Source organism: Mesoplodon densirostris, chromosome 1 (assembly GCF_025265405.1).
Source record: "Mesoplodon densirostris isolate mMesDen1 chromosome 1, mMesDen1 primary haplotype, whole genome shotgun sequence".
Taxonomy (NCBI): domain Eukaryota; kingdom Metazoa; phylum Chordata; class Mammalia; order Artiodactyla; family Ziphiidae; genus Mesoplodon; species Mesoplodon densirostris.
Genome location: NC_082661.1, coordinates 204,320,700 through 204,345,508, shown reverse-complemented (window position 1 = coordinate 204,345,508; position 24,809 = coordinate 204,320,700). Strand labels below are relative to the sequence as shown.

Below are 24,809 nucleotides of genomic sequence, written 5' to 3'. Positions count from 1 at the left end.
CAAAATATTAGCAATGTTGGAGGAAGTACCAGATTTGGAGAAGGGAGAAATCGAGAGAATTATGTATGTATGACGGCAAATTTATGTCTGCAGGCAGAATCATGAAAACCTCATACTCAAAGGTAGATTAAATTACCCTTCAGCTTTCTTACACCTTTTAAAATCTTTCCTTTTGTTAGCAGCACAACATAATTTTAAAATTCAGCATCAAATTTTTTCTACAATTCAAATCTCACTGTGCTTCCATTAATTATTATTGTTATTCTGTTTAAAAATAAGTGACATATACCCTGATTGAAATTACCTAGTGAAAATCTGCATTTTGAAAAGCAAAATACACTGGAACTAGTGTATTTTGAAACCAAAACTATAAATATATTTTACATTAGCAAAATCAATAAATTAAATAGGGAACAATTTTTAAATTTTCTTTTTCATATTTTTTTCATGCATAAATGTGTAACCTTCTGAATTTATCAACCTTACAAATTTGCTATAAGTTGGATGTGTCTATTAAAGCTGTTATTTTTGGACTCATTCTCATTTTGAAGCCTGTCTCAAGATACAAATATTACATAGGTACCTTTGCACTTTAGAAATTTCATTTTGTAAGAAATAAAAGTAACTTAAATTTATTTCTGGAGATGAAAATCTCTGGTCAACTTTTAAACTCTAGAACATTATTCTATGACATTTGTAGCAAAATGTCCTAGTAGTTTCAGAATCCAGGCATATATGCTTATGCTAAAAACATAGAGATTAAAAACATAGAATTTTTGAAATATGTTGAACTTTTATTCATTGGGTAATTATTTTAAAGCTTGAAAGCCAAATTTAAGATAATTCAGTCTAATATCCTGGATCCTACTTATCTTTTATATCTATGTTCATAAGTCATCCTGGTATGTTCCCTAGTACTCTGAAAATCTGAATCTGAAGAGTCTCTTTCCATCAGGACCCCTTTTCATGGAATTGAGAACTAAAATGTTGCTCCCATATATCAGTTAACAAAGGATGTTGCAGCCATTAAGCCATCACATTACAGCCACCCTGATGGTGAGCCCTGAGGGAACTCAGGAAGGGGAAGGAAACAAGGAATGTCCACCATCTAGCAGTCATCAGACTGCAGCCCCACCAATGATGCACCCCAAGGAGACTCAGGATGAGAAAGCACAGGACACAAGCCCAGGTAGCTGAGGTGCACATCAAAGGAATGATTTCAGTGAGCCCAGACTCTTTCATCTTCCCATACATAGAAAAACGCTAAACTCATTAACTTGAGATAGCTTTTTTTTTTAAGTAACAGTAATCTTTTATTCCAACTACCTGGTCTTTGTTGCAAAAATTCCTCTATATACTGGCTCCCCCCTCGCCTCATCAGAGCAGCTCTCTCATGGTTACCCGAGATGCTGCCTCCCGGGCTTGATGTCCTAAGAATGTCCCCCAAATAAAACATAATTCTCAACTTTTAGATTGTGCATTTTTCCAGTCGACAGAATATATTAAGGTTCCGGGATCATGTGGTGTTCTATGTCCCTGGTGCTTTCTGTAGCTCGCCAGGCTCCAGGACACCCCAGATGATGGGGCTGATTGTGACACTACTAGAAATCAGGCACCTACTCTGCAGCACAGATTTGTTTTCAGTCTCCAGGTCTCTTAACCAGGGTGAAGGGGATCAGTGGGCTGGAAACACGAGTAAGGGGGGAAATGACGGAGAGATGTAAATGGAGGGGTTGACAGTTAGAGCCAAAAAGTCAAAGAGTGAACATCACCCTGGGATGTAAGTCTCAGGTATTTCTCCTTCCATTCCTGGCCTGGAGAAACAAGTGTATGTTTTAGAAGGAAAACCCAAGCTTCTCACAAAGAAGTACCATTTCTTTGATATGCTGGGGCTTGCTTTTGATCAGTTCTTACCTCTTCCAGGTACTATTTGGTGGCTTTGATGGGAACAGAGAAGAAAATAAAATACTGGGAAAGAGGACCATGATCTTTTTAAAGGGTGTGTTCTTGGGGCAGGTGGGCAGTAAATCTGAACTGGCCCAACAGGTAGAATGGTTGCATCATTAACAGAAGTGTTAAGAGCAGTCCAATGATACGTCTCTACTTAATCATTACATGCAGGAGGCAGGGTGCACGTACAAGGAGGATGCTGAGGGGCCTTGAAAGAACATGGGGCCCTTCTGCTCCCAGGAAGATAAACAAGGCACACCTTGGACATCAGAAAAAAACAAGCACAAGGCTGTGCAAGGTGGAGAAAAGGAAGCAGGTCAGCTGAAGACCTTCAGGGCCGAGGAAGGGCACAGTGGTAAGTTCTTGCATTTCCTTCTGGCTTCAGATGTCCCAGCTTTGGAACTGAAAATGCCAAGGAGTGCAGACAAAAATAGCCCCAATAACAGCCCTCTTCTTCTAGACAAAGGACCAAGGAAGGGGTAACTTGGCAAGACAGAAACCTTTCAGACAGAAATCTCTCTACTGCAGCCCAGCATCACAGGAACAACTGTGGCCACACCCCAGGCCAAGGACTGGGCAGGGAGCTGCATATCTGCCTTCCAGGTGCTGTAACAGGTGCCCAGCCATCCCTGAAGTTAACTGGAGGAGGCCAAACAGGGAGCCGGCCTTCCATTCCTGGGGACAAGTCACAAGGCCCCGTTCCCAGGGGAGCTGTGGGTGTTGGTAAGGACTGTGCAGGCAGGACTGCCATCCCATCCAGCAGCAAGCTCCAAGCTGCTCCCCATCGCCAGGTGTACTGAGGCACCCCATGTCAGGCAGGCCACACAGGGACCAAGGATGCCTGATGCCACCAGGCAGGAATGGGAGCTCCCACCTCACTGTATGAGGGGCCTCGACTTCATGTCCACCTGGCAGCAAGGAGGGAGCAGCCTTCCTTCTCCTGGACAAACAGCCAGAGAAGGCAGCAAAAACAGAAAGTTTAGACAAGATGCAGTATGTCATCACGTAATATGAACTGTCTAGGTGGCAACAGAAAAATCACTCATGGTACAAAGAACTGGGGAAGATCTCAGAATACTATCAATAGAGACCAACACCAAGATGAAATGTGTTAGAATTATCCAAGAAAAGTTTTAAAGCAGCACGGCAAAATCAGCAATTATGAACATGCTTGGAGTAAATGAGAAATGGAAAGCCTGAGAAAAGGAGTACAAAATCCCAGCAGAGAGACAGAGAGAAGGAAGGATGGAAGGAAGGAGGGAAGGAAGGAAGGAAGGAAGGTAGGGAGGATGGGAAGAAGGGAGGGAGGGAGGGAGGGAAGGAGGAAGGAAGGAAGGAGGGAGGGAAGGAAGGAGAGAAGAAAGAAGAGAGGGAGGGAGGAAGGAAGGAAGGAAGGGAGGGAGGGAGGGAAGGAGGAAGGGAGGGAAAAAGAAAGGGAGGGGGGGAGGGAGGAAGGAAGGAAGGAAGGAAAGAAGGAAGGAGGGAAGGAAGGGAGAGAGGGAGGGAGAAAAGAAGGAAGGAAGGAGGGAAGGAAGGAAGGGAGGGAAAGAAAAAATAAAGTAAAAAAGAGAAACCAAATGAAAATTTTATAACTGAAAAATGCATTTAATCAAAACATTAATCTCCATGGATAGGCTCAACAGGAAGAGGAGGGGGTGAGGAAAGAAACCTTTGAACTAAAGGTGTAACAAGAGAAATTACCCGGCCTGAACAACAGAGAACTTACTAGAAAAATGAGCAGAGCCTCGGTGGTGACATGTGGGCCTGTAACAGAGAATCTAACATCTGTGTCATCACAGTCCTAGAAAGATGGAGGAAAGGTACTCAAAGAAATAACAGCTGAAAACTTCTTCCATTTGGCAAGAAGCATAAGCCTGCATTTTTTTTAACAACCTGAACAAACCCCAAACTGGATGAACCCTAAAAAATCCACTCCAAAATACATAATTAAACTTCTGAACATTAAAGGAAAAAAAAAAAAAAAAAAGAAAGAAAGAAAAAAAAAAAATCTTGAAAGCAGCCAGAGAAAAATGACATTTTACCTAAAGGAGAAAAACAGTGTGAATGAAGCAGAGTTCTTCTCAGAAGCCACAGAGGCCAGAAGGAATGGGCACAATACTTTTTAGGTGCCAAAAGAAAAGAACTTTCAACTGAGGATCCTATTCCCAGTGAAAACATCCTCTGGTAATGAAGGGAAACCAAGACATTCCCAGGTGAAGGACAACCAGGAGGATCTGTTACCAGCAGAGCTACCCAAAATAATGGACAAAGGCAATTCTGTAAAAGGAAACAAACAATAAAAGATAGAACCTTGGAATATCAGAATGGAAGAAAGATCAAAGTAAACAAAAATAGGCACAAATACAATAAACTTTCCTTGTCTCTCGGAGTTTTCCAAATTATGTTTGATGGTGAAGCAAAATGTGTAACATTTTCTAATTAGGTTCTAAGAAGTATTTACAATAATTTTGTCATGTGAAGAGGAAAGCAAAAGGTGTTAAAGGCAGGTAGCATTTCTACACATCACACAAAGTGGCAACAGAGTGACATCAGGAGACTGTGATAAAGTCGTGTGTATATAATGGGACACCTGGAGCAGCCTCCAAGCAAGAGAGTGACATTCTTACAAACAATACAGAAAACTCAAAATGTCATTCTAGAAGCTGTTCAAGCAGTCCACATGGAAGAAGGAGAAAGAAGAAAGAGATTAAAAATAGAACAAATAGGACACAAAATATACACCCTGAGAAAACCAGAATTCAAAAAGACACATGCATCCAATGTTCATTGCAGCACTATTTACAATAGCCAGGTCATGGAAGCAATCTAAGTGACCATCAACAGATGAATGGATAAAGAAGATGTGGCACATATATACAATGGAATTTTACTCAGCCATAAGAAGGAATGAAACTGGGTCATTTGTAGAGACGTGGATGGACCCAGAGTCTGTCATACAGAGTGAAGTAAGTCAGAAAGAGAAAAACAAATATTAATGCATATATGTGGAATCTAGAAAAATGGTAGAGATGAACCTATTTGCAGGGCAGGAATAAAGATGCAGATGTAGAGAATGGGCATGTGGACATGGGGGGTGGGGGATGAATTGGGAGATTGAGATGGACATATACACACTACCACGTGTAAAACAGATAGCTAGTGGGAACCTGCTGTAGAGCACAGCGAGCTCAGCTCAGTGCTCTGTGATGACCTAGATGGGTGGGACAGGGGTGGAGAGGGGAGGCCCAAAAGGGAGGGGATATACGTATACATACAGCTGAGTCACTTCGTTGTACAGCAGAAACTAACACAACATTGTAAAGCAACTATACCCCAATAAAAAATAATAATAAAATTTAAAAAATAAATAAAAATGAAATAGACTGAAGCCCTAAATATATCAATAAGTTCATTAAATTTAAATGATCTAAATATACAAATTAAAACATGAGAATGAGAGAGAAGATTAAATGCCATCAACCAATGATATGTTGTCTACAAGAAACTCACTTCACATGGAATGATATAGACATGTTACATGGAAAAGGATGGAAAGAGATATGCCAAAGACATGATTTCTTTAAGGCCATGATAGCTTTGCATTAATGGATATTTTATACATATCCTTCATGAAGAGGATTAGTGTATAAAGAGCTCTAGGGCTGGAGGAACCTCCTTACAAGGTAGCAACAAAGTATTTGCAGGGAGTCTTGGCTGTGGGCTCAGAAAATGAGATGAATGACTCAAAAGAATAAAAAAACAAAGACCTGCAGACAGCACCACGTAAGAACAGTTTGCTTGCCTTTGTCTCTAAAAACGTGTCTAACGTTCTAGGAGTTGGTAGGAGTGGCAGTCAGCAAATGGACATGGTCTGGGGCCAGATGTAGGCAAGGTTTCCAAGGCTGTAAGATGATCTGGACCTGTTAGTGTCTTGTGGAACTTACCATGCTACGTTCAGTGGAAATGGTCCCCTGGCCTAGGGTCTTCTCAACTAGAAGTCATCAAGTTCAGGCATGCTGGGGTGAGTGGACAACTGTCCTTAATCCATGACGTGGTCTGTGGCACCAGGATTTATCAGTACCTGAATCTAGAGGCATGGTCCGCTATTCTTAGACCCATCACCAAGTGACAAGGCAAGGTTACGGGTTTTAACTGTTCAGTTCTTCTCTAGCTACTCACTCTGTGCTGGACAAATTCCAAACCATGGGCATAGTTTCCCTATGAGCCAGGCACCCAATAAAGAAGTAGCCTGCCTGACATGAGCATTGTGAAGCTCTCCAAATTGATGGGGAATGGGTGGGAGATTGAATCAATAACGTGGGCCCCATAAGCCTTCAACCCCCCGGCCATTCATGATGGTGTGTCAAATGAGAAAGAGTAGGAAGGTCTGTCATTTGGTCAAGGCTTCCACATTCAATGGTGACCATCAAAGCAAAGGAACTGCAGCATCCTTAATTTCCACGGAAAGTTCTCCAGTAATTTAATAAAGTGTCGATTTTTTTCTCAGTTAGTATTGGACCTAAGTGTTTTCTATTCTTTTCCAAAAGCTAGGTTGTGCTTAGTCCCTTTGCATCTGTGAGAGAAAAACGAGTGAGAACCAATTCTACCAAACCTTTAAACCCGCAGAATGCACTTTGCTGGCCGACGTCATCCTTACCTGTAACGTGCTGATGTGAACAGGTGTGCCCGTGCCGTTCACAGTGTTTTTCTTAGCTGCACTCCCCCCCTTCCCATCTGCTTGCTCAGCCTTGGCAATTCTGGCTTTTTCTGCTTCAACTCTCTTGGGGTTGTTGAGCATCACCTGGACGACCGCGTACTCCACCAGGGACGCAAAGCCGAAGAGCAGACACGCGATGAGCCACACATCCAAAGCCTTCACGTAGGACACCTTGGGAAGTTCCGCAGCCAGGGTTGTGCACTCAGAGGCCAAGCTGAGCACTGAGAAGATTCCTGCAGGACAGAAACAGGAATTCAAGTTGCTTCTTACTCCCGTGAAATGTTCTACAATCACTGCTCTTTGATGAAATCCCCCTCCAATAACTTTCAATGCCCCTCAGGTCCCCTTAAAACCCAAAGAGTAGAAGAAATGCCATGTACTTGCTTCTTATGTAAGAATTATTGAATATGGGTGGTATGTGTGTAAACACTTAACATTTAAAAAAATAAATTTTTATTTTTTATTACCCTAATAATGAAAGATGTACTTGGTTCTCTTTGCTCTTGCATTGGGAATACGGGAAACACTATATTAGTATCAATAATCATTTAAAACATTGAAAAATATATATTCCACCAGTTGCATCATTTCAGAGGCTCCTGAAAGGTGTGGAGTTTGGGGGATTTTTTTTTTAATATTGAGGAATTAAGAGACTCTCTCCTAGAAAGAAAAGCTTTTAGTAAAATATAACTTCTGCAGACTGAAACAATATTACATATATATATATATATATATATATATATATTACTATTATATTGTAATTATCCTCTATCCTGAAGAAAACTAATTAACAGGACTATGTTTTAAAAGTTAATATAGGTTTTAACGTTTTCTAACCTGGAAATGAAAAGTAACATAAAAATCCAAGATCTTTTCAAACATTGCCCTAAACTCAGTTAATTATACCTATGGGCATTAATTTAGCAAATCATCTTCCCAAGTTATTTTTTTTATTCTTATTCAAATGTTATGTCAACTTATCAATCAAAAACAAGCCTTGAAGTAGCATATATTGACACCATTCTCTGTGTTTCCATAGCATTTCATGCTCATCAATAACACAGAATGTATCAAATTGTAGTAAATTTAGTAGTATACCTGAATCTTTATCCTGATATATTAGCAGCTTTATGAATGAAATGGAGAATAGTGCCAGATTATAGAAGGCCTTCAAAGTCCTAGAGCAGATCTTTTATCATATTTGGTAGAGAAATGACATTATCAAGAGAATATTTCAATTACATCACTCTTCTAGGGATAAAAAAATAAACTGAGAAAGAAAACTATAGGAGATGCAGAAACAAAGAATAAGAAAATGAAGGATAGGATGGATGTGAAAGGATTTTGGAGAAAACATTTTTAAAATCTTGATTACTGTTTAAAAGAAGAAGGAAAAGATTGAGACAAACTTCTAAACAGAATGACTGGGAAAATACCCATGAAATATAGGAAGAGGAGAATATAGAAAAGATGTGACTTTGGAAGGAAAACACCGAGTTAGGCCAGATAAAGGCCGAGAAACAAAGAACTGGTGACCACGACTCAGCACAGGGCACCCAGGAACTTCTTGAAGGACAGATTGGCCAGTATCGTTCAGGGGAGGTTGTGGTGGAAAGGGAGGGGACTCCGGAGAGGCTCAGACATCAGAAAAAGGGGGTCAAAGGAGCAGAGAAAGATTCGGAATAATAGGATATTAATGGACATTTGGGAGATATTTATAATCCCAGGCATTAAGTTAAAAACCATGGTGACCAATTCCAATAAGATCTGTATCATTTCGAAGATGTAAGAATGGAAACGGAGATCAGTTGAGAAGGAAGAGAATGTGGACCTCACTGTGTGACTTATCTTCAGAAAATCATATTAAAATAGGAAACATCCACTTGCTTTTTTATACTAAAATAAGAAATCTGAGCAAATATTTCTCTGGACAAATATTTCAGCCTTATCTTAACATGGCCTTCAGATGAGATTACTTCATTGTTTAAATAATTCATAGTGAAATGCTGCCTGAATTTTACTACATTATGAACCAATAAAAGAAATGTGAAACCCATCATTCATAAAAATGGGGATATTTATAATTTCAATATTGTGTATATTATCCCCATTTAATGGAACACCTCTCTAATAAATTCCAGGACTTCTTGGTATAATCTTTCTATAACGTGTTTAAAACATATAGTCCTTATTTGTCATTTGTTACTTTCTCTCCCTAATGCAAAAACAAACCAAGTCTAGATTTCAAATCAGAGAATATGTCATAAAATTGATATCAACTCTGATAAATAGGCGTGGGGTCTACATCTACTAAAAGTTATGGCTAACAAATAATATAAATCAAAGTACTAATAAATTAGCTACATAAAAATGTTAACCTGAATAAAAACTTCTATAAAGAATTCAGGGTGAAGATAAAGTTGTTCAGCTCATCAATATGCAGAAAGAACTTTATAGTGATAAAATCCTTATTTAAGAGACCACTGTTGATAGTGAACTCCCATTGACTATGGGATGTCCAGAGATTTCTCGTTCAGACAATCTCAGAGGAAACATCTGAAAAATAATTCTTTAATAGCATGCACTCTAGCAATCTATTGCCTAAAAGAGGAATATCAAAACCTAGAACACTGAAAAAGGAAAGCAAGAAAAAGGGTGAAAAAAGAAAAGGAAAAGAAAGGGGAGGTAGAGATAGTATTTTTTTTGTATTTATTTATTTATTTTCCTTTTTCTTCTGGCTGTGTTGGGTCTTCGTTGCAGCACGCAGGCTTCTCTCTAGTTGTGGCATGCAGCTTTTCTCTTTCTAGTTGTCTCATGCAGGATACAGAGCATGTGGGCTCTGTAGTTTGTGGCACGCAAGTTCAGTAGTTGTGGGGTGTGGGCTTAGTTGCCCCGCCACACATGGGATCTCAGTTCCCCAACTAGGGATCAAACCCACCTCCCCTGCATTGCAAGGCAGATTCGTTACCACTGGACCACCAGGGAAGTCCCAGTAGTACTTTTTATTAACAACAAATAGAACCAACAGAGCAAGTCAAGGAGAAATTGTGCACAACAGCTACTGTCTAAACCTGAAATCATCTTTATCCCATACTGAGACAAACTACACTATGCACCAAATTCTTATGTGGAGTTGTGATTAATAACATGAAAATTCATTTAGAAATACTGCTAAATTATTACATCAGCATGTTATCGTTGCACAGCATTCTAATCAAAGGATACTAAAAGGAAAACTACAATTACTACAATGTGGGAATCCAGAAATAATCTCTGACATTTTTGAAAGAGATCCTTATAATTAAAAAGATCTTGAACCACTGTTCCAGATGATAAGAAAAGACTATAATAAGGAAGAAAGGTACTGTGTGTGACCTGCTAGAGGTCTGAATTGTGACCTGAATTATTCATCTTTTTACATTTATAATTAAAAAGTATTTGTTTAAAAAAAATCCTTTTCAGCAGCAACTAAAGCATTTCATGTACCAGGAAAAGAATGTGTTACAGTAAAGTTTACATAGGGTAAAAAGTATAAGACGTTACCTCCACAGTTACTTTTATACTTAAAGAAAGAGCTGAAGACAAATTCTACCTAAATTCTACAGAGGAAGCTTTGATACTTGTTAACAATGGGGAAAGTAAATCAAAAAGGGATAGGAAGAAAAATAAAACTGGAACACAAGACTGATTTTTTTTTTTTAAAAAGCAAAATGAGTCTAGGGTAAATGATATATGTTCTTCTCCTAAATTTTAGAAAATAAAAATTATGGGCCATAGAAGGAAAAGATTGGCAAATTGATTTCATAATCTTTTGGAACAATGTAGGGGAAAAAAAGTAGAAAAAGGAAAGATACACTGGGTCAAAATAGCCATATTGACAGAATATCCTGATATTTAATCTGTCAGTAATATTATTTCTTTTTATATAAAATTATATATATGTGTGGGTCTAATAACAGAGCTTCAAAATACCTGAAGCATAATTCCATAATTAGAGTTGGAGATTTTAACAACTTTCTCATCAATAACTATAATAACTAGACAAAAGACATAAAAGATTTTAACAGTACTATCAACCGACTTGACTCCACTCATATTTACAGAATTCTATACCCAAGAGTGACAAATATACAGTGCAAGTGACATGGGCTGTTTGCCAGGAGACATATGCTGGGCTGGACCATTAACAAAGTCTCAATAAACATAAAAGGATTGAAATCATAGAGTATGTTCCCTGACAAAATGAAAAACAAATCATATTTGAGTACTTATGAAAACGCTAAATATTTGGAATCCAAACTACACATATCTAAAGAATCCATGGGCCAAAGAAGAAATCACAAGGGAAATTAGAGAATATTTTTTTAATGAAGGAAGATGAAAATACAGTATACCAAAATTCGTGCACTGCAGCTAAAGCAGGACTTACAAGGAAAATTTGTAACTTTAAATATCCATGTTAGAAAAGAAGAAAGGTCTAAATTCGGCTGAGTTTCCACTTCAATCATCAAAAAGAGATCACATAAAATCCAATCTGAGTAAAAAGAAATAATAAAGATAAGAGCCAAAATCAATGAAAAAGAAAAATAAACAGATAGAAATGAATGAAATGAATGCTGATGTTTTGAAAATACCAAGAAAAGGGATAAGTCTTTATCTAGAGTGGTCAAAAAAAAAAAAAGAATTCACAATTTAACAATTTCAGGAGTACGTAGGAATGAATACATCACTACAGCTAGACATTAAAAGGAAAAACTAATATTATGAACATGTTTGTGCTAATAATTTTACCTACTCATCTAATAGCTAGGAATCAATTGGTAAAATTTGCCAAAATAAAGGGAAAAAAACATATAAACCTTAAAATATACTCAGAGAAAGCATTTAAGCATTTGGCAAAAGTCAACAGTCATGGTAAAAACCATCTGCCAACTAGGAAGAGAAGGGAACCTCTTCAACCTGATTAAGAGATTTGTAATAACTAGAGTCACTATTACACTCAACAGTGAATACTTCAACTATTTCTACCCAGAATCAGGAATAAGCATCTCTCACAATTGTATTCAACATTGTACCAAGGTCCAAGGCACTATAAGAAGTAAAAAAAAAAAAAAGTATTTGGGGAGTGTATGACACAGGAGTATGTGAATCAGCAAAATGGTATTATTTTGATAAACATTATGCTAATATTTTAGAAAAGTTAAACATACTTTTCCCATAAAATGCAGAAATCACATTTCTAGGTGTTTGCCCAAGAGTAATGAAAATGTATGCACACACAGAGCCTTGTATGCAATTATTCATCACATCATGTATAATACCCCAAAACTGGAAACAACCCAATCCCCAACAACTGATTAATGGGGAAACACATGGTGGTATATCCATACTATGAAACGCTACTCAGTAATAAGATAGAACCAAACATTAACACACACAACAACACATATAAATCTCAAAAACCTAACTATGTCCCTAGTTTTCTTTTAATGAGTCAACATGTTGACTGATCCCACTTTCAATTTACCATCACTGACCTCCATAGGCCCGTGATCCTACCAGGCAATCAGGGTGTACCTCCCCAGTTCCTTCACCAGTCTCTCTCCCTTCAGAACCACAGCGCTTTTCCCTATCACCCTTGCAACTCATGACCTGGCTTCCCATTTCACTAAGAAAACAAAATCAGAGGCTAGCCCCCATGACCACATGACCGCATCTCACTGTGTGCCCATCAGCTCTACCTTCTCTCCTGACACTACAGACCAGCAGTCAGTCAACCTGATGCACCAGGCACATCTGACCCACCGCCTATTTTTATAAATCCAGTTTTACTGGGACATATCCACACCTATTCAACTATTATTGTCTAAGGCTCCTTTAGTGCTATGACAGAGGATTTCGGGGTTTCAACAGAAACCTCAAATGTTTGCTATTCAGTCTGTCACTGAAGGAGTTTGCTGACCCTGTGGACAAATCCACTGTGTTCTAGCGAAGGCCAATCCCTCGTTTCCTACCTCCCATCCTCTCACTGCTCCTGCACTTCTACCATCTCTCATTTTTTCCTTCACTACTGGTTGTTTTCCACCAAAAATAAATGTGTGTGGATTGTGCCCCTTAGAAAAACAAAACCAAGAAACCTCTCAGCTCCCACCCCCGCTGGCTATTTCCCCACCCTCCCCTCCTGTGGGCAGCTAACGACCTCCAACAGGCCGTTTACATCGAGGGCTCTAGGTCCCCCTCTTGTGTTCTCCTGAGTCACTCCGACCAGGCTTCCCTCTTCTCCTCACTCCATGGAGACTGTCTCTGTTCTGGATCCCAGTGACCCCCTAGGCTGCTAAAGCCAAGGGCAATCTTTAGCCCTAAACTTGACCTACAAGCAGCTGGCTGGTCACTCTCCTCACCTGGACAAACCTTCTCCACTTGGCAGGATTCTAGGAAACCACATCACGTAGATTGTTCCTCATCTTCTCAATCCCAAGGCTTTAGCCCTGAGATTCTTCTACCTACACTACACTCATCATGTTAAATACCATCTACATCCTGACAAACCTTAAATTCTGACCTCCGGTCCTGATTTCCCCAAGACACCCCAGACTTGTACATCCACCTGTCTACCTGCTATCTCCACCTAACAGACATCTCAAACTCAGTGCATCCAGAACCAACCTCCTGGTCCTCCAAACTTTTCAAACCTACCTGACCTGCAGCTCTGTTCACCTCCATTTATGGCAATTTCATCTCTTCAGTTTCTAAGCCAAAAACACCTTGAGGTCAGCGTTGATTCTGCTTTCTTAAATCCCACATGCAAGACATCTGCAAATCTTTCTCTACCACATCCTTCATCTAATATGTACAAGCAAGCACCTGCACTACTGCCCCTGGCTCACACCATGCTTATTGCAGGACTCCTACCTGCTTTGCTTGCTTCTACCTTTGCCCCCTGACAGTCTATTCTAAACAAAGCAGTAAAGATAAGCACTGAATTCCTTAAGAAATATTCCATAACCCACTCCTCGCCCTTGTTATTTTTCTGATCTCACCCACTAATCTCCCTTTCTCTCACTGGACTCCTTAGTGTTCCCAGAATACCCCAGGCACGCTTCTGTCTCAGGGGATGCTGCCCTGATGGCTCTCCAGGTACCCTTTCCTAACCTAATCTATCCTATCCTATCTTATTCACAGTGGTCCACTCCTTCCCCTCCTTCTTGCCTCTGTCTAACATCACTTTCTCATCAAGGCAATTCCTGACAAGCAGCCTGCCTCCCTCAACTTCCCATCCCTCTATCACCATCTTATATATTATAGGTTGTACTTATTTGGTGTCTGTTTCTTCCCAAGAGAGTATAAACTCACTGAGGCCGAGTTTTGCTTGTTTTTTAAATCTATTTTATTAACTATTTATTCGCTATTTACTTTTTAACCATATCCCCATCTTTTTGCATAGTACCTAGCCCATAGTCAGCCCACAACAGATATTTGTTGAATGAATCCGAATGTGTCAAAGTGCTTTGAAAAGTGTAAAGCAATCTGTAAAGGAGGCATATGATGAACTCTTGAATGGGTGTTTCGTTCACTTTTTTCAAGCCTCCAAAAACCCCCGGAGTACTTTTCCATCCATACTTTGACATGTCCACAGAGTATGTTCACAGAGGCTGGATGTGATGGGAAGTTGTCACAGTTGGTAGGCACAGAGCTGGAATTCAAACCTGGTTTGACTTTTAACCATTAACTGGTTTCCAAACAACAGGTCTGCTGGACGCTAAGTGACAGCTCACAGATTTTATATCAGAAGTCCTGCAAGAGATGGGGATTTACAGAGAATGTCCTTTGAGAATATGTCAGGGATAGGGTTGTCTCCAGAGCATCCTTGGAAGGCTGAAATTTCTATTTATATCAGTGCATGAGAATAAGATACCTGTAATAAACCAAAAATATTAGCAATTTGAGGGAAATGCGTGATATTTTTGACAAGTGTAAGAATTTAAATCTAGTTTTGGGGGTGCTTTATTCCCAGTACAATACACTACATAGTTAATTCTTCTTCCCTAAAGGATTACTCTATGAACTATCATTGCTTCATTACAGATACACAACCTTTAGGATGAAATTTCTCACATTTTTTGCTTATTAAGATATAGATTTGGTCTTTGTGGTTTTAGTTTGATGTAAATCACCAAATTTCTTATTTGGATAAAACTGTCATCTTCATTGGCACTTTCCTGGTTTCCTACTCTTTAAAATCTGTATTTTGTTTAATTCCCCCAGTAAGTCAGGAGGGAGATTTATGCAAGGCCTTTTTGACAACAGAAAAAATTAAATGCTGCAACTAATCAGTCACCAAGAGTTCAGGTATTTCACAGACTTACTGATACAAGTTCCAGGTGATACTAAGAAAACACACACACACACACACACATTAATGACAAGTTTTAAAACACTCCAAGCAATCAAAATTTGTTGTTACAATGTCCTTATTCTGAAGTTTATTCACTTTACCCATAAGAAATGCTCTCAAACTTCCCTGGTGGCGCAGTGGTTAAGAATCTGACTGACAATGCAGGGGACACGGGTTCGAGCCCTGGTCCGGGAAGATCCCGCTTGCCGCGGAGCAACTAAGCCCGTGTGCCACAACTACTGAGCCTGCGCTCTAGAGCCCGCGAGCCACAACTACTGAGCCCACGAGCCACAACTACTGAAGCGTGTGTGCCTAGAGCCCATGTTCTGCAACAAGAGAAGCCACTGCAATGAGAAACCCATGCACCGCAACGAAGAGTAGCCCTCACTCACCGTGACCAGAGAAAGCCCGTGCACAGCAACGAAGACCCAATGCAGCCATAAATAAATGAATTAATTAAAAAAAAAGAAAGGCTCTCGATTATTTCCCCAACTCAAGACTATTTAAGCCCTATAGAGACATAATTTTCAAGTCTGACTATTGGTGTTTCTATGTCACAGAGCATTAAACATCACAAACTGGAGATCATGGCCTAACCAACCCTTCCCCTCTCTAGCCTCTCTTGGTGGTACAGCACACAATAACTAGTGTTTAGGAAAATTATGCAAAGTCATGTTTAAAAAGGTAAATTCTATTACATATTCCCTGATGAACAGTATGAGACAGTATATGATTTAGAAAGACTTCTATCCAAATAGTCATTTGTTTTTAAGCTTGGCACCACTGGGGATTTTAGCCTTCCGTTATCCGTGAAAATCTCTTATTAATAATTATTTCACGAGACTCAAAGTAGGATGGATTAACTGCTTAAAATACCCCAAGGACACAAAAAGAGAAAACTCAGTCTAATTATAGAATGCATAAACATGGAGAAAATCTAGTTCAATGTCAAGGACTGAAGGAAGTCTGAAAAAAAAAAGTTGCCATCAATTCCAAAACTCACTGTCTCAAAATCATTTGGTATAATTTCAAAATTATGCAGTCATTTCTATAAAGATGTAGCACACTCCCGACCCCCCGAGAGAGAGGTTGGAACAACTTACCCAGGGGCACTCTGGCAGCACTGGCATCGGGGTTGATCCAGAAGGAAAGCCAGGACAGAACCACAATCAGCAGGGTTGGGGCGTAGACGCCCATCATGTAGAAGCCCACCTGCCTCCTCAGGGTGAAGATGACCTCCACGCACGTGTAGTAACCTGCCAGCGACAGACACAGGCAAGAGTGATACTCCTGCCACATCCAACCGCAAAATCACATCGTGCCCGTAAATTACAGGTCGCTTCTGCTTGAGGCAATTTCACAAAGTGAACTCCATGTAAAGAGGATGGGGGCTGGTTCTGTAAATATATATCATTTACGTGATCTAAGAGGACGGCATGATGAGACCTGTTTCACCTAACCTCTTGCAACTTCATTATGAGATTGAAAAAAAGACACCATGTGCTGCTCTGAGATGGCCAGTCTCGGCTTTTATGTTCCGAGATTTTGCAGTGACTTAAACTTCCAATTATCTTCGGGTACTCTGGGAGCAAAAGATCTAAAGAAGTCACTGGGAGCATCAAATCAAAGCAGAGCAAGTCTATAAAGAAACATTCCTTGATTACACATTGTCAGTATAATTTTCAGCCACGTGGACCACTTCTTATCTGGAAGGGATGACCATCTACAGGAGATCATATGCACATTTATGCATGAAATGTGAAGACAGTCTTGGAGGTAAACACTAGCAAGGGTAAGAAGTGAGCTTTCCCAGTCTATGCAGGTAAAAGTTTGTAAAGGGCAAACATCTGACATCCCCCCCAAGTCTCCCCTGGTTCCACTCCAGGCCCTCAAATGTTCTGGAATCAAGGGAAAGGGCTTCACTTTCACAGGCTGAGACTAAAGCAGACATTGCCCTTACACATCATTCTAGGGCTGCCATGATATCAATTAGTCTCTCAAATTAATCACAAATTATGGGAAGCCTCATAATAGCCTTTGCTGACTGGAGAAAGAAAATAAGTGACACAAATATCCTCCCAGCACTGGCATACAAGAGACGTTTCCAGATGTTTGAGATGATTTTTTTAAATGTTCAATTTAGATAAAAATGTCATTTCCCATTCAACAAAAGGAAGGTTATGCATGAATTCCAAAACGTTAAAATATCTTCAGTTGTGTTCAGCTTAAACTGTACGTAATTATTTTAAAATGTTGAGACAAACGAATGGACAGTGCATAAATAAAATAATTATGGGGAAAAAGACAATATTACTGTTTTTTTTTTTTTTTTTACTGTGTTTTAGTTTAAAAAGTTGTATTTATCTAGCTTTCCTAGTTGGGAAGAAGGTATATATTTCTGATCATATGCACATTTGATGCTAGAATAATCTTCATATTTATTCATTAATAGTATCTAGAGCAGTAATTGCACACAAATAGGATCTTTAAAAGAATGGCTATTCTCATCCCTTTATCAAATAGCTTAGATTAGAAATCTATCCTTTTCCCAATAATCATCGATACCTCAGAGGGATTAGAAAGATGTTAGGGCTAATCTGTAACACAAATGAAGAGTTGATTTGAACTGAAGTAAATTCTAATTATGCCCAATGTTTCCATATTATATCAAAAAAAGACAAGCAACGCAGAGTGTTTGTCTTTTTTTTAATTTTAAGTTCATTAAGACTAGGCAATTCATTTAAATGGTGCACAGGTTCTAAAATCACATGAAAGGCAAAACGATGGAAAATCCCACTCCCTTTTCAGTGTCTACCTCTTATCTCAACTTCCTGCCTGGACAAATGAGAACATATGCTTCCAACTAACAACCATGTGCAAAACTTCCAAACTATAATCTTTCATAAGCCCATTCGCTGCAATTAAGGAGGCCCACAGCGTTTCCTACACGCGGTTCTGCAGTATCTTGCTTTCTAAGAGCGTCACTCCCTCAAGGTAACTTTACATTCACCTAGTGCCTGTGAAATGGGGAAGAACACATAAGTGCTTATTATGTATATTTAGGAGCCTAGGTTGTCACAGGATTATAACAATTTTCTATAAAGTTGCTCATTTTCCAATGCACTTGCGCATCCCACTCACCACATTTAGATGACAGCCTAGTAACCGAGTGCTTCATCTGAAGCCACCCCCCGGGGAGTTTCCCAAGATGTGGATGCATTTAGCAGTAAAATATATGCTTGGATATCATAGTGATTTGCTCCATAAACTTTTATGAGAAACATTTCTTGACCTTTTTTGATTTCCTGGTACTGTTACATTTATGAGGGGCAGGTGGGCAGCTAATGGATATAAATGCTCATTGGCAAATTCAATTTACTTTCTATTTACTGTGAGCTTTTATTTGATTATTATTCACTCAGGCTTCCAATTTAAAGATTTTTCTATATATGTGTACCCATATATTTCTCCACCTGTGTAATTTCTACTATTATAAATAAAACCCTAATTTTTAATAAAGTTAAAGCCAAATCACCATTTTGGATAATTTTATACAAATTAAATAAAATATTGGCCATCATTTTTTATGTTGCTTTCTGTATCTTTTCCAGTATTCTACACTGTTAAGCATTCCATATATTTTGGATGTTCTATTTTCCTACATACATTTGTAAGTATTATCCAAACATTAAAATGTTTTTTTATATCCATATACTGATTCATATAAATACTGACAAAGCATGTTTACTGAAATATAGTGCCAATTATTATTATGTTAGCCATGAGTTTTTTGTTATTTTCTGTATCTAATGAGATATAAATGACTTATTTATGATAACTCAAAAAATACCACACACACACAAAAATCTATGAAAGATTTACTTATGGTAAATCTTGAGTATATCCCCAAATACTCTCTACCACAGCACACCCTCTTATTTCCTTCTTAGGACTAAAAGAATTATATTTACTTTATTTGTTTGCCATGTAAGAATATGGATCTGTAAAACAGCAGGGATCTGTCCTTTATTCACTGTTGAGTCCCCAAGTAGAGGCTTCTTTTTTGTTAAGATTGTTTTGATGTGGACCATTTTTAAAGTCTTTATTGAATTTGTTACAATATTGCTTCTGTTTTATGTTTTGTCCTTTTGGCCACAAGGCATGTGGGATCTTAACTCCAAGACCAGGGATCGAAACTGCACCCCCTGCACTGGAAGGCAAAATCTTAACCACTGGACCTCCAGGGAAGTCCCAAGACATTTTAAGTTCAGGGCTTAAAGGTGAAAAAATGAATAACCCCATGATTTTCAATACTATTACATGATTTTATACTACATAAAATTAGAAATAAAATTACCGGTTTTATTTTTCATCTCTAGATGAAGTTTAAAACTTCAGTAAACTCTATTTCAAGTTTCTCAAACAATTTAGAGACTATTCATTTTGAAATGTTAATCATATAATCTGGATGTAGGTAACTATTTTCCAAATATAATAGCACTCACTGAACTCATAGTATTGTTGTGAGGATTAAATGATAGAATTCCTGCAAAGTGCTTAAAGCAATGCCTGACAGATAGCAAGAACTCAAAAAGCCATCTATTAAGTGTTTCTATACATCAATCCTCCAAAAAACTTCTCTTGGCTTTCAAGTTTATTTTTTCCATTACGAGGTGAGAAATCCCTGAAAACTGTAGTCAGTCTCAATTTGCATGAGTCATAGAGAGGAGAATGACTGTGCCCAGGTTACAGCTGACACTGATTTGCCCTTGACATTCAGGAAGTCATTGACCCTGCATCTCAGTTATTTTACGTGTTCAACAAAAGAGCTGGCTCAGCATTAGCCGAAAGATCACTTCCACATCTGAAAATCAAGGTATCTACGATTTCTTCACTGAATATTTTGATGGTCAAATTTTTAAGAGCTCTGTTTTTCCATTAAAAAATTTGATAATTCTTTCAGCAGTGTATTTGTTTATTTTGTCTCTTGTCCTAAAATACTATAAGCTCTACAAGAAAAGGGACTATTTATATATAAATGTTATATAATCTGTTAATTTATTTGAAGGTCAATGACAACATATGCTTAAACTAACGTTATCTCTAAGTTGGCCCGTGTTGTATTTATTATTACAACAATGTAGATATGCAACTATTCACTGTATCTTTTATTCTAATCAACAGGTATGTTTTAAATCATATTTTGTCCTTGATAATGTCACGATGCAACATTTTAGCTCAAACATCTCATCTCTGTAAATTTTCCACAATTACACTACACATTTTTATTTTTGTAAAGTCAACATAAATGTTGCAATAAACTTACACTTTAATTACATCTATTCCTGAATACCTTTGTCATGATTTACTTCCTGATACAGAATTAGAATTTTGTGGTAATTTATGTTAGACTGATTATTAGTATGAATGTATTGGTCAAAAGTCAATCACCTTTTTATTTATATTGCTGAGAAAAACAGCACTATATTTAATATCTAGAGCCTTCAATAACCTATAACCTCCAGAGAAGACTCAAAAGTTGAATACTAATCATATTATGAAAGTATTGATCAATGAGTACTGTATTTTCATTTCTGTAAAGCTTGATGTGATTTAATGCATGAGGTTAATTTGTTGAGCTTTCATAATTGGCTGTTCCATAACCTAGATCAAGAATATTATATGGCTAATTTTTACTCATGTCCAATTATTTCATGTGTTTACTGTTTCCTGCACAGCATAAAGATTAAATTTTTTGAAAATTAAGAAAATGGGTCAACCAACATTGAAAAACTGCCCCAAAGACAGCAGACGAATATATATGGGTTACATTGTTTATATCCATAACGTTTGGCCCTAATATGAATCTTGTCAGAGCAGAATTTCTAGGCAACATCTAAGGAAACCACTGCCTGGAGAGTTCATATAAAATAAAATGTTGAAAACCTCTTGTTATCTGGAATTACATAAAGAAAAACAAAACTATCTAGTGATAAAATAAATTTTAACTTTAGTGGATGTAATTTTATGAAAGATTTAAATATATCAACATACAGATATAATGTTTATAAATAAATACTGAATTCATTTTTAACTAGTTTTCTCTGTTCTGTCCCTAGCATATTTTAATATTGAAACAAATCTTTGAAATAAGACTTAGTTTTGTTTAATTTAAAGAACAGTACTTACCAGTGCCTTTATAATATTTTGTACAATTTCCATATTCAATATCTTCCTTTTTAATATCAAATTGAGGCAAGGCAATTTTTTCTAATTGAACAGGATCCCCTGACTGCCAGATAAATCGTAAGTCATCAGTTGTGTAACCAACTATAAACAAAAGTAAATAAAATATTAGTTTGAAATATAATTATTAACACTTCTTTAACATTTTAACATCCAGATATTAAACACAGAAATGGTAAAACAATAGGCCCTTTTATGAAACTTTTGTTAGAAATGTAAAGAGGTAAAATCTATGGCCACTAATAAAAATATTAGCACAAAAGTTACAGATAATTGGCTTAAAGAAAGAACAAGCTTAAATAATCAGCATGTGGCAGATGGTAAAAATCCTCGGGTGTCATGAACAGTAGTACATCTGTCTATGTCAGAATTCTGAACTGTCATCAATGAAAAAGTAGCAAATAAGTGATACTAGCTTTCTGAATGTATACAATTACAATCATGCAATATGCTACCTGGAGATTATTAAAGAAACTTAAGCACTAAAATGGGTTTTTTTGAAGAATTCACTACCGACTTCCTTAGAGGAGTTGCATGGTCAGAGGAGAGCAATAAAACAGCCCCTCAAATGGACATCACACCATCACTAGAGCCTCCTGGAACCCACATTGTGGGCTTAGGTAACCTGGCTAAAATTCAAGACCCCATGGGTTTACAGCATGTTGTAGCCTACCATTCAACTCTTATTTACATGCCTATATTTTTTAAAGCTATACTTTAGTGTATCTAGTAATAGAATAGAAGGTATATACACATTTGGAATTATTTATAAAAATGCATATTGGCACACAGGCACACGTATATACAATACACACACAGATGTGTACATACATACACTTACATCTGCAAAATCTCACATTACAGTTAGAAAGTAAAAACTACTGTTCAAATTTAGGATCCAGCTTCAGTAAATTAAACAACAACAACAAGTAACCACTAAATAACTTTAAAGCATGTCATCAAGCAAGCACATACATTTTATAAGGTGATTCTTTGTAGGAATAAGTCACAGTATATGGGTATTCAGGCTGAAGCTTCCTTCTATTAGTGTTAATTTTTCAAGTTTTATTTCCTACTTTGATTTTCACATGACAAGCTTCATAGCAAATTAATTAATAAATATATTTTAGAGATAATCATTTCAATGACTACACCTGGTACCTCTTTTAGAAACTGAAAAATATATGATTCTAGAAACATAGAAAATCTAAAATCCAATTTTGTAAAAAATAAATTTTTTATAGATCCATAGAAAATGAATGCTTGGTAGGATTTAGATAATATTTTTCAATGTTTTCCAAATTTTCTGTTCTGAAAAATGTGGTTCTAACATTAGAAAAGTTATTAGGACATCATTTTCTCCTTTACCTTGCCTATATTACTAACTCAAATGAAGGTGACGATTGAAATAAGTTAGAGGGTGCACATCTACACCTACGACAACTCAACTGAAATCAACTGGTAACAAAAGAATTCATCTATCTTAGTATACAAATTAATATAGTAAAAGGAAAACTATAATTTCCCTAAATAACTTATTCTAACGTCTATTTGTAATCAAAAGCATTAGTTTCACCGTTATTATCTAAGATATTAGTAGCATGTATTGCCTAGAAATTTTAAGCATTTTTATCCCTATGGTGACTTAGAGTCTCATTTACATACAGCTCTCAAGTTGCATCTTGCAACGTTGTGTATCCATGGGAAACAAGGTCAAGTCCAAAGGGCACGAAAGAGTAATAGATAGCCTGAAAGCAGAAACAGATGTCTTAGAAGATGTTTAACACATGTTTCTGTGATATACTGATTTTTAAAGGAAAATATGAATCTACAAATATTAGAGAGAAAAGAGTACCTCATGCTGACGAGGACATCTCCATCCCGAAAAATAAAGAGGAGGATATTTTCCTGGGTTACATCATGAAAATTGGCACTTTTTTCATTTGCAAAAAATAAATCAGGTTTCCACAGACACTTGTACATCGTAGGGTCCACCGTCAGGGCATCTGAGCCCCGGAAATCACTAGGCAGCTTCAGTCTGGGGTCGTTCCACTTCTGTCTCAGGAAGATGTTGACTCTATAATCCTGGGAAAATTACGTGTGTGTGTGTGTGTTTACTGCCATTTTTAGGAATGCATTCAGCACCAGAATAAAAAGGGTTCAATCATTAGCAGCACAAATACGTTTGCTCTTCCAACATCAACAAGGATCACAACAGCTTGGTATAAAAAGGCCCTCGTGTGTTTCTAAGACTCTCTACAGACATCCTCTTAGCGCTTGCGAGTTCAAACGTCATCATAGAACTTTACCAATAATTGCTTTACTGTAATACAAACACCAATTATACCAGGGGGTTAGTTGGTTTTGTCAAAAAAGCACAGGAACTGCTAAATAGTGCCATTATTCTTCCCCCAAAAGTAGGATACATTTTGATTAAAAATAGATAAGAAGCCAAGAGAAAATATTTCACTTGTATTTTACTAAGTAGCAAAATACAAAAATAATGTATGTATATATAAAGCTACAAGGGAAGGATTGGGAGTTTGGGGTGAGCAGATGGAAGCTGTTTATCCATAGGATGGATAAACACCAAGGTCCTACTGTAGAGCACAGGGAACTACATTCAGTATCCTGTGATAAACCATCATGGAAAAGAACTTTAAAAAGAGTGTGTATATAAGTATAACTAAATCACTTTGCTGTACAGCAGAAACTAACACAACATTGTATATCAACTGTACATCAATAAAAATAAAATAAAAATAGAACTACATATATGTATAAAACACATACTTTATATATATACTTGAGGAAGAAAAGGAAAAAATTATCTTTGCCTACTCATACATGTAAATGATTACACAGAGGTAGTCAAATAACATTTGGATTTTGCCAAACAGATGAGAGTATATGGAAAACTTGTAAATGTTATATTCAACTACAGTAGGAAAAGGTTTTGAAATCCACTAAATAGCTGATTATTTTACTTCAGTTTTTTGCCTATCTCCAAAGTTTTAATTGTAAAACTTTGTAAAAGTTGGATTATATCAAGACATGTATATTCTAAGAATATACGAACCTAGAAACATTGTTTAATACCTTAATACATTTTATGTTTGCCAGTGAAATGAGATTCTGGCACACATTGGGTTACTGGGGTATATACAGTCAAAAGCAGCATTGTGGCATTATGCTCAGGTTTTTTAATTTTAATTTTATATACTGAACTCAGAATATGCACCAAAGTGCTCAAGGCATAAATGACACTGGGCTTCAGCATCCTTATTTTCAACCATTCAAAATTCACAAAATACTATCTAGCCATGGCCTTTTGACATGATCAAAATGAATCAGATCATAAACTTCAAATCAAAATCCAAATATTTAAACAAGAAGAGATGATAGATTATCTTTCTTTAAATAATAAGACCTAACATATTTATATGAAACATAAATGCACACATTTTATTTATGTATAAAATATAACATAAAGCATAAGCA

General features: G+C 37.3%; 1 protein-coding gene across 1 annotated transcript in view; it reads right to left on the bottom strand.

The window, feature by feature from the left end:
* Nucleotides 1–24,809, bottom strand: part of GLRB (glycine receptor beta) — a 75,212-nt gene that overhangs the window by 6,276 nt on the left and 44,127 nt on the right. The window contains exons 5-9 of the mRNA XM_060093679.1: nt 23,164–23,393; nt 22,974–23,056; nt 21,252–21,392; nt 16,166–16,318; nt 6,608–6,900 (exon numbers count right to left, since the gene is read on the bottom strand). Of these exons, the coding sequence (XP_059949662.1) occupies nt 6,608–6,900; nt 16,166–16,318; nt 21,252–21,392; nt 22,974–23,056; nt 23,164–23,393 (900 nt within the window). The remainder of the gene's footprint in view (nt 1–6,607; nt 6,901–16,165; nt 16,319–21,251; nt 21,393–22,973; nt 23,057–23,163; nt 23,394–24,809) is intronic.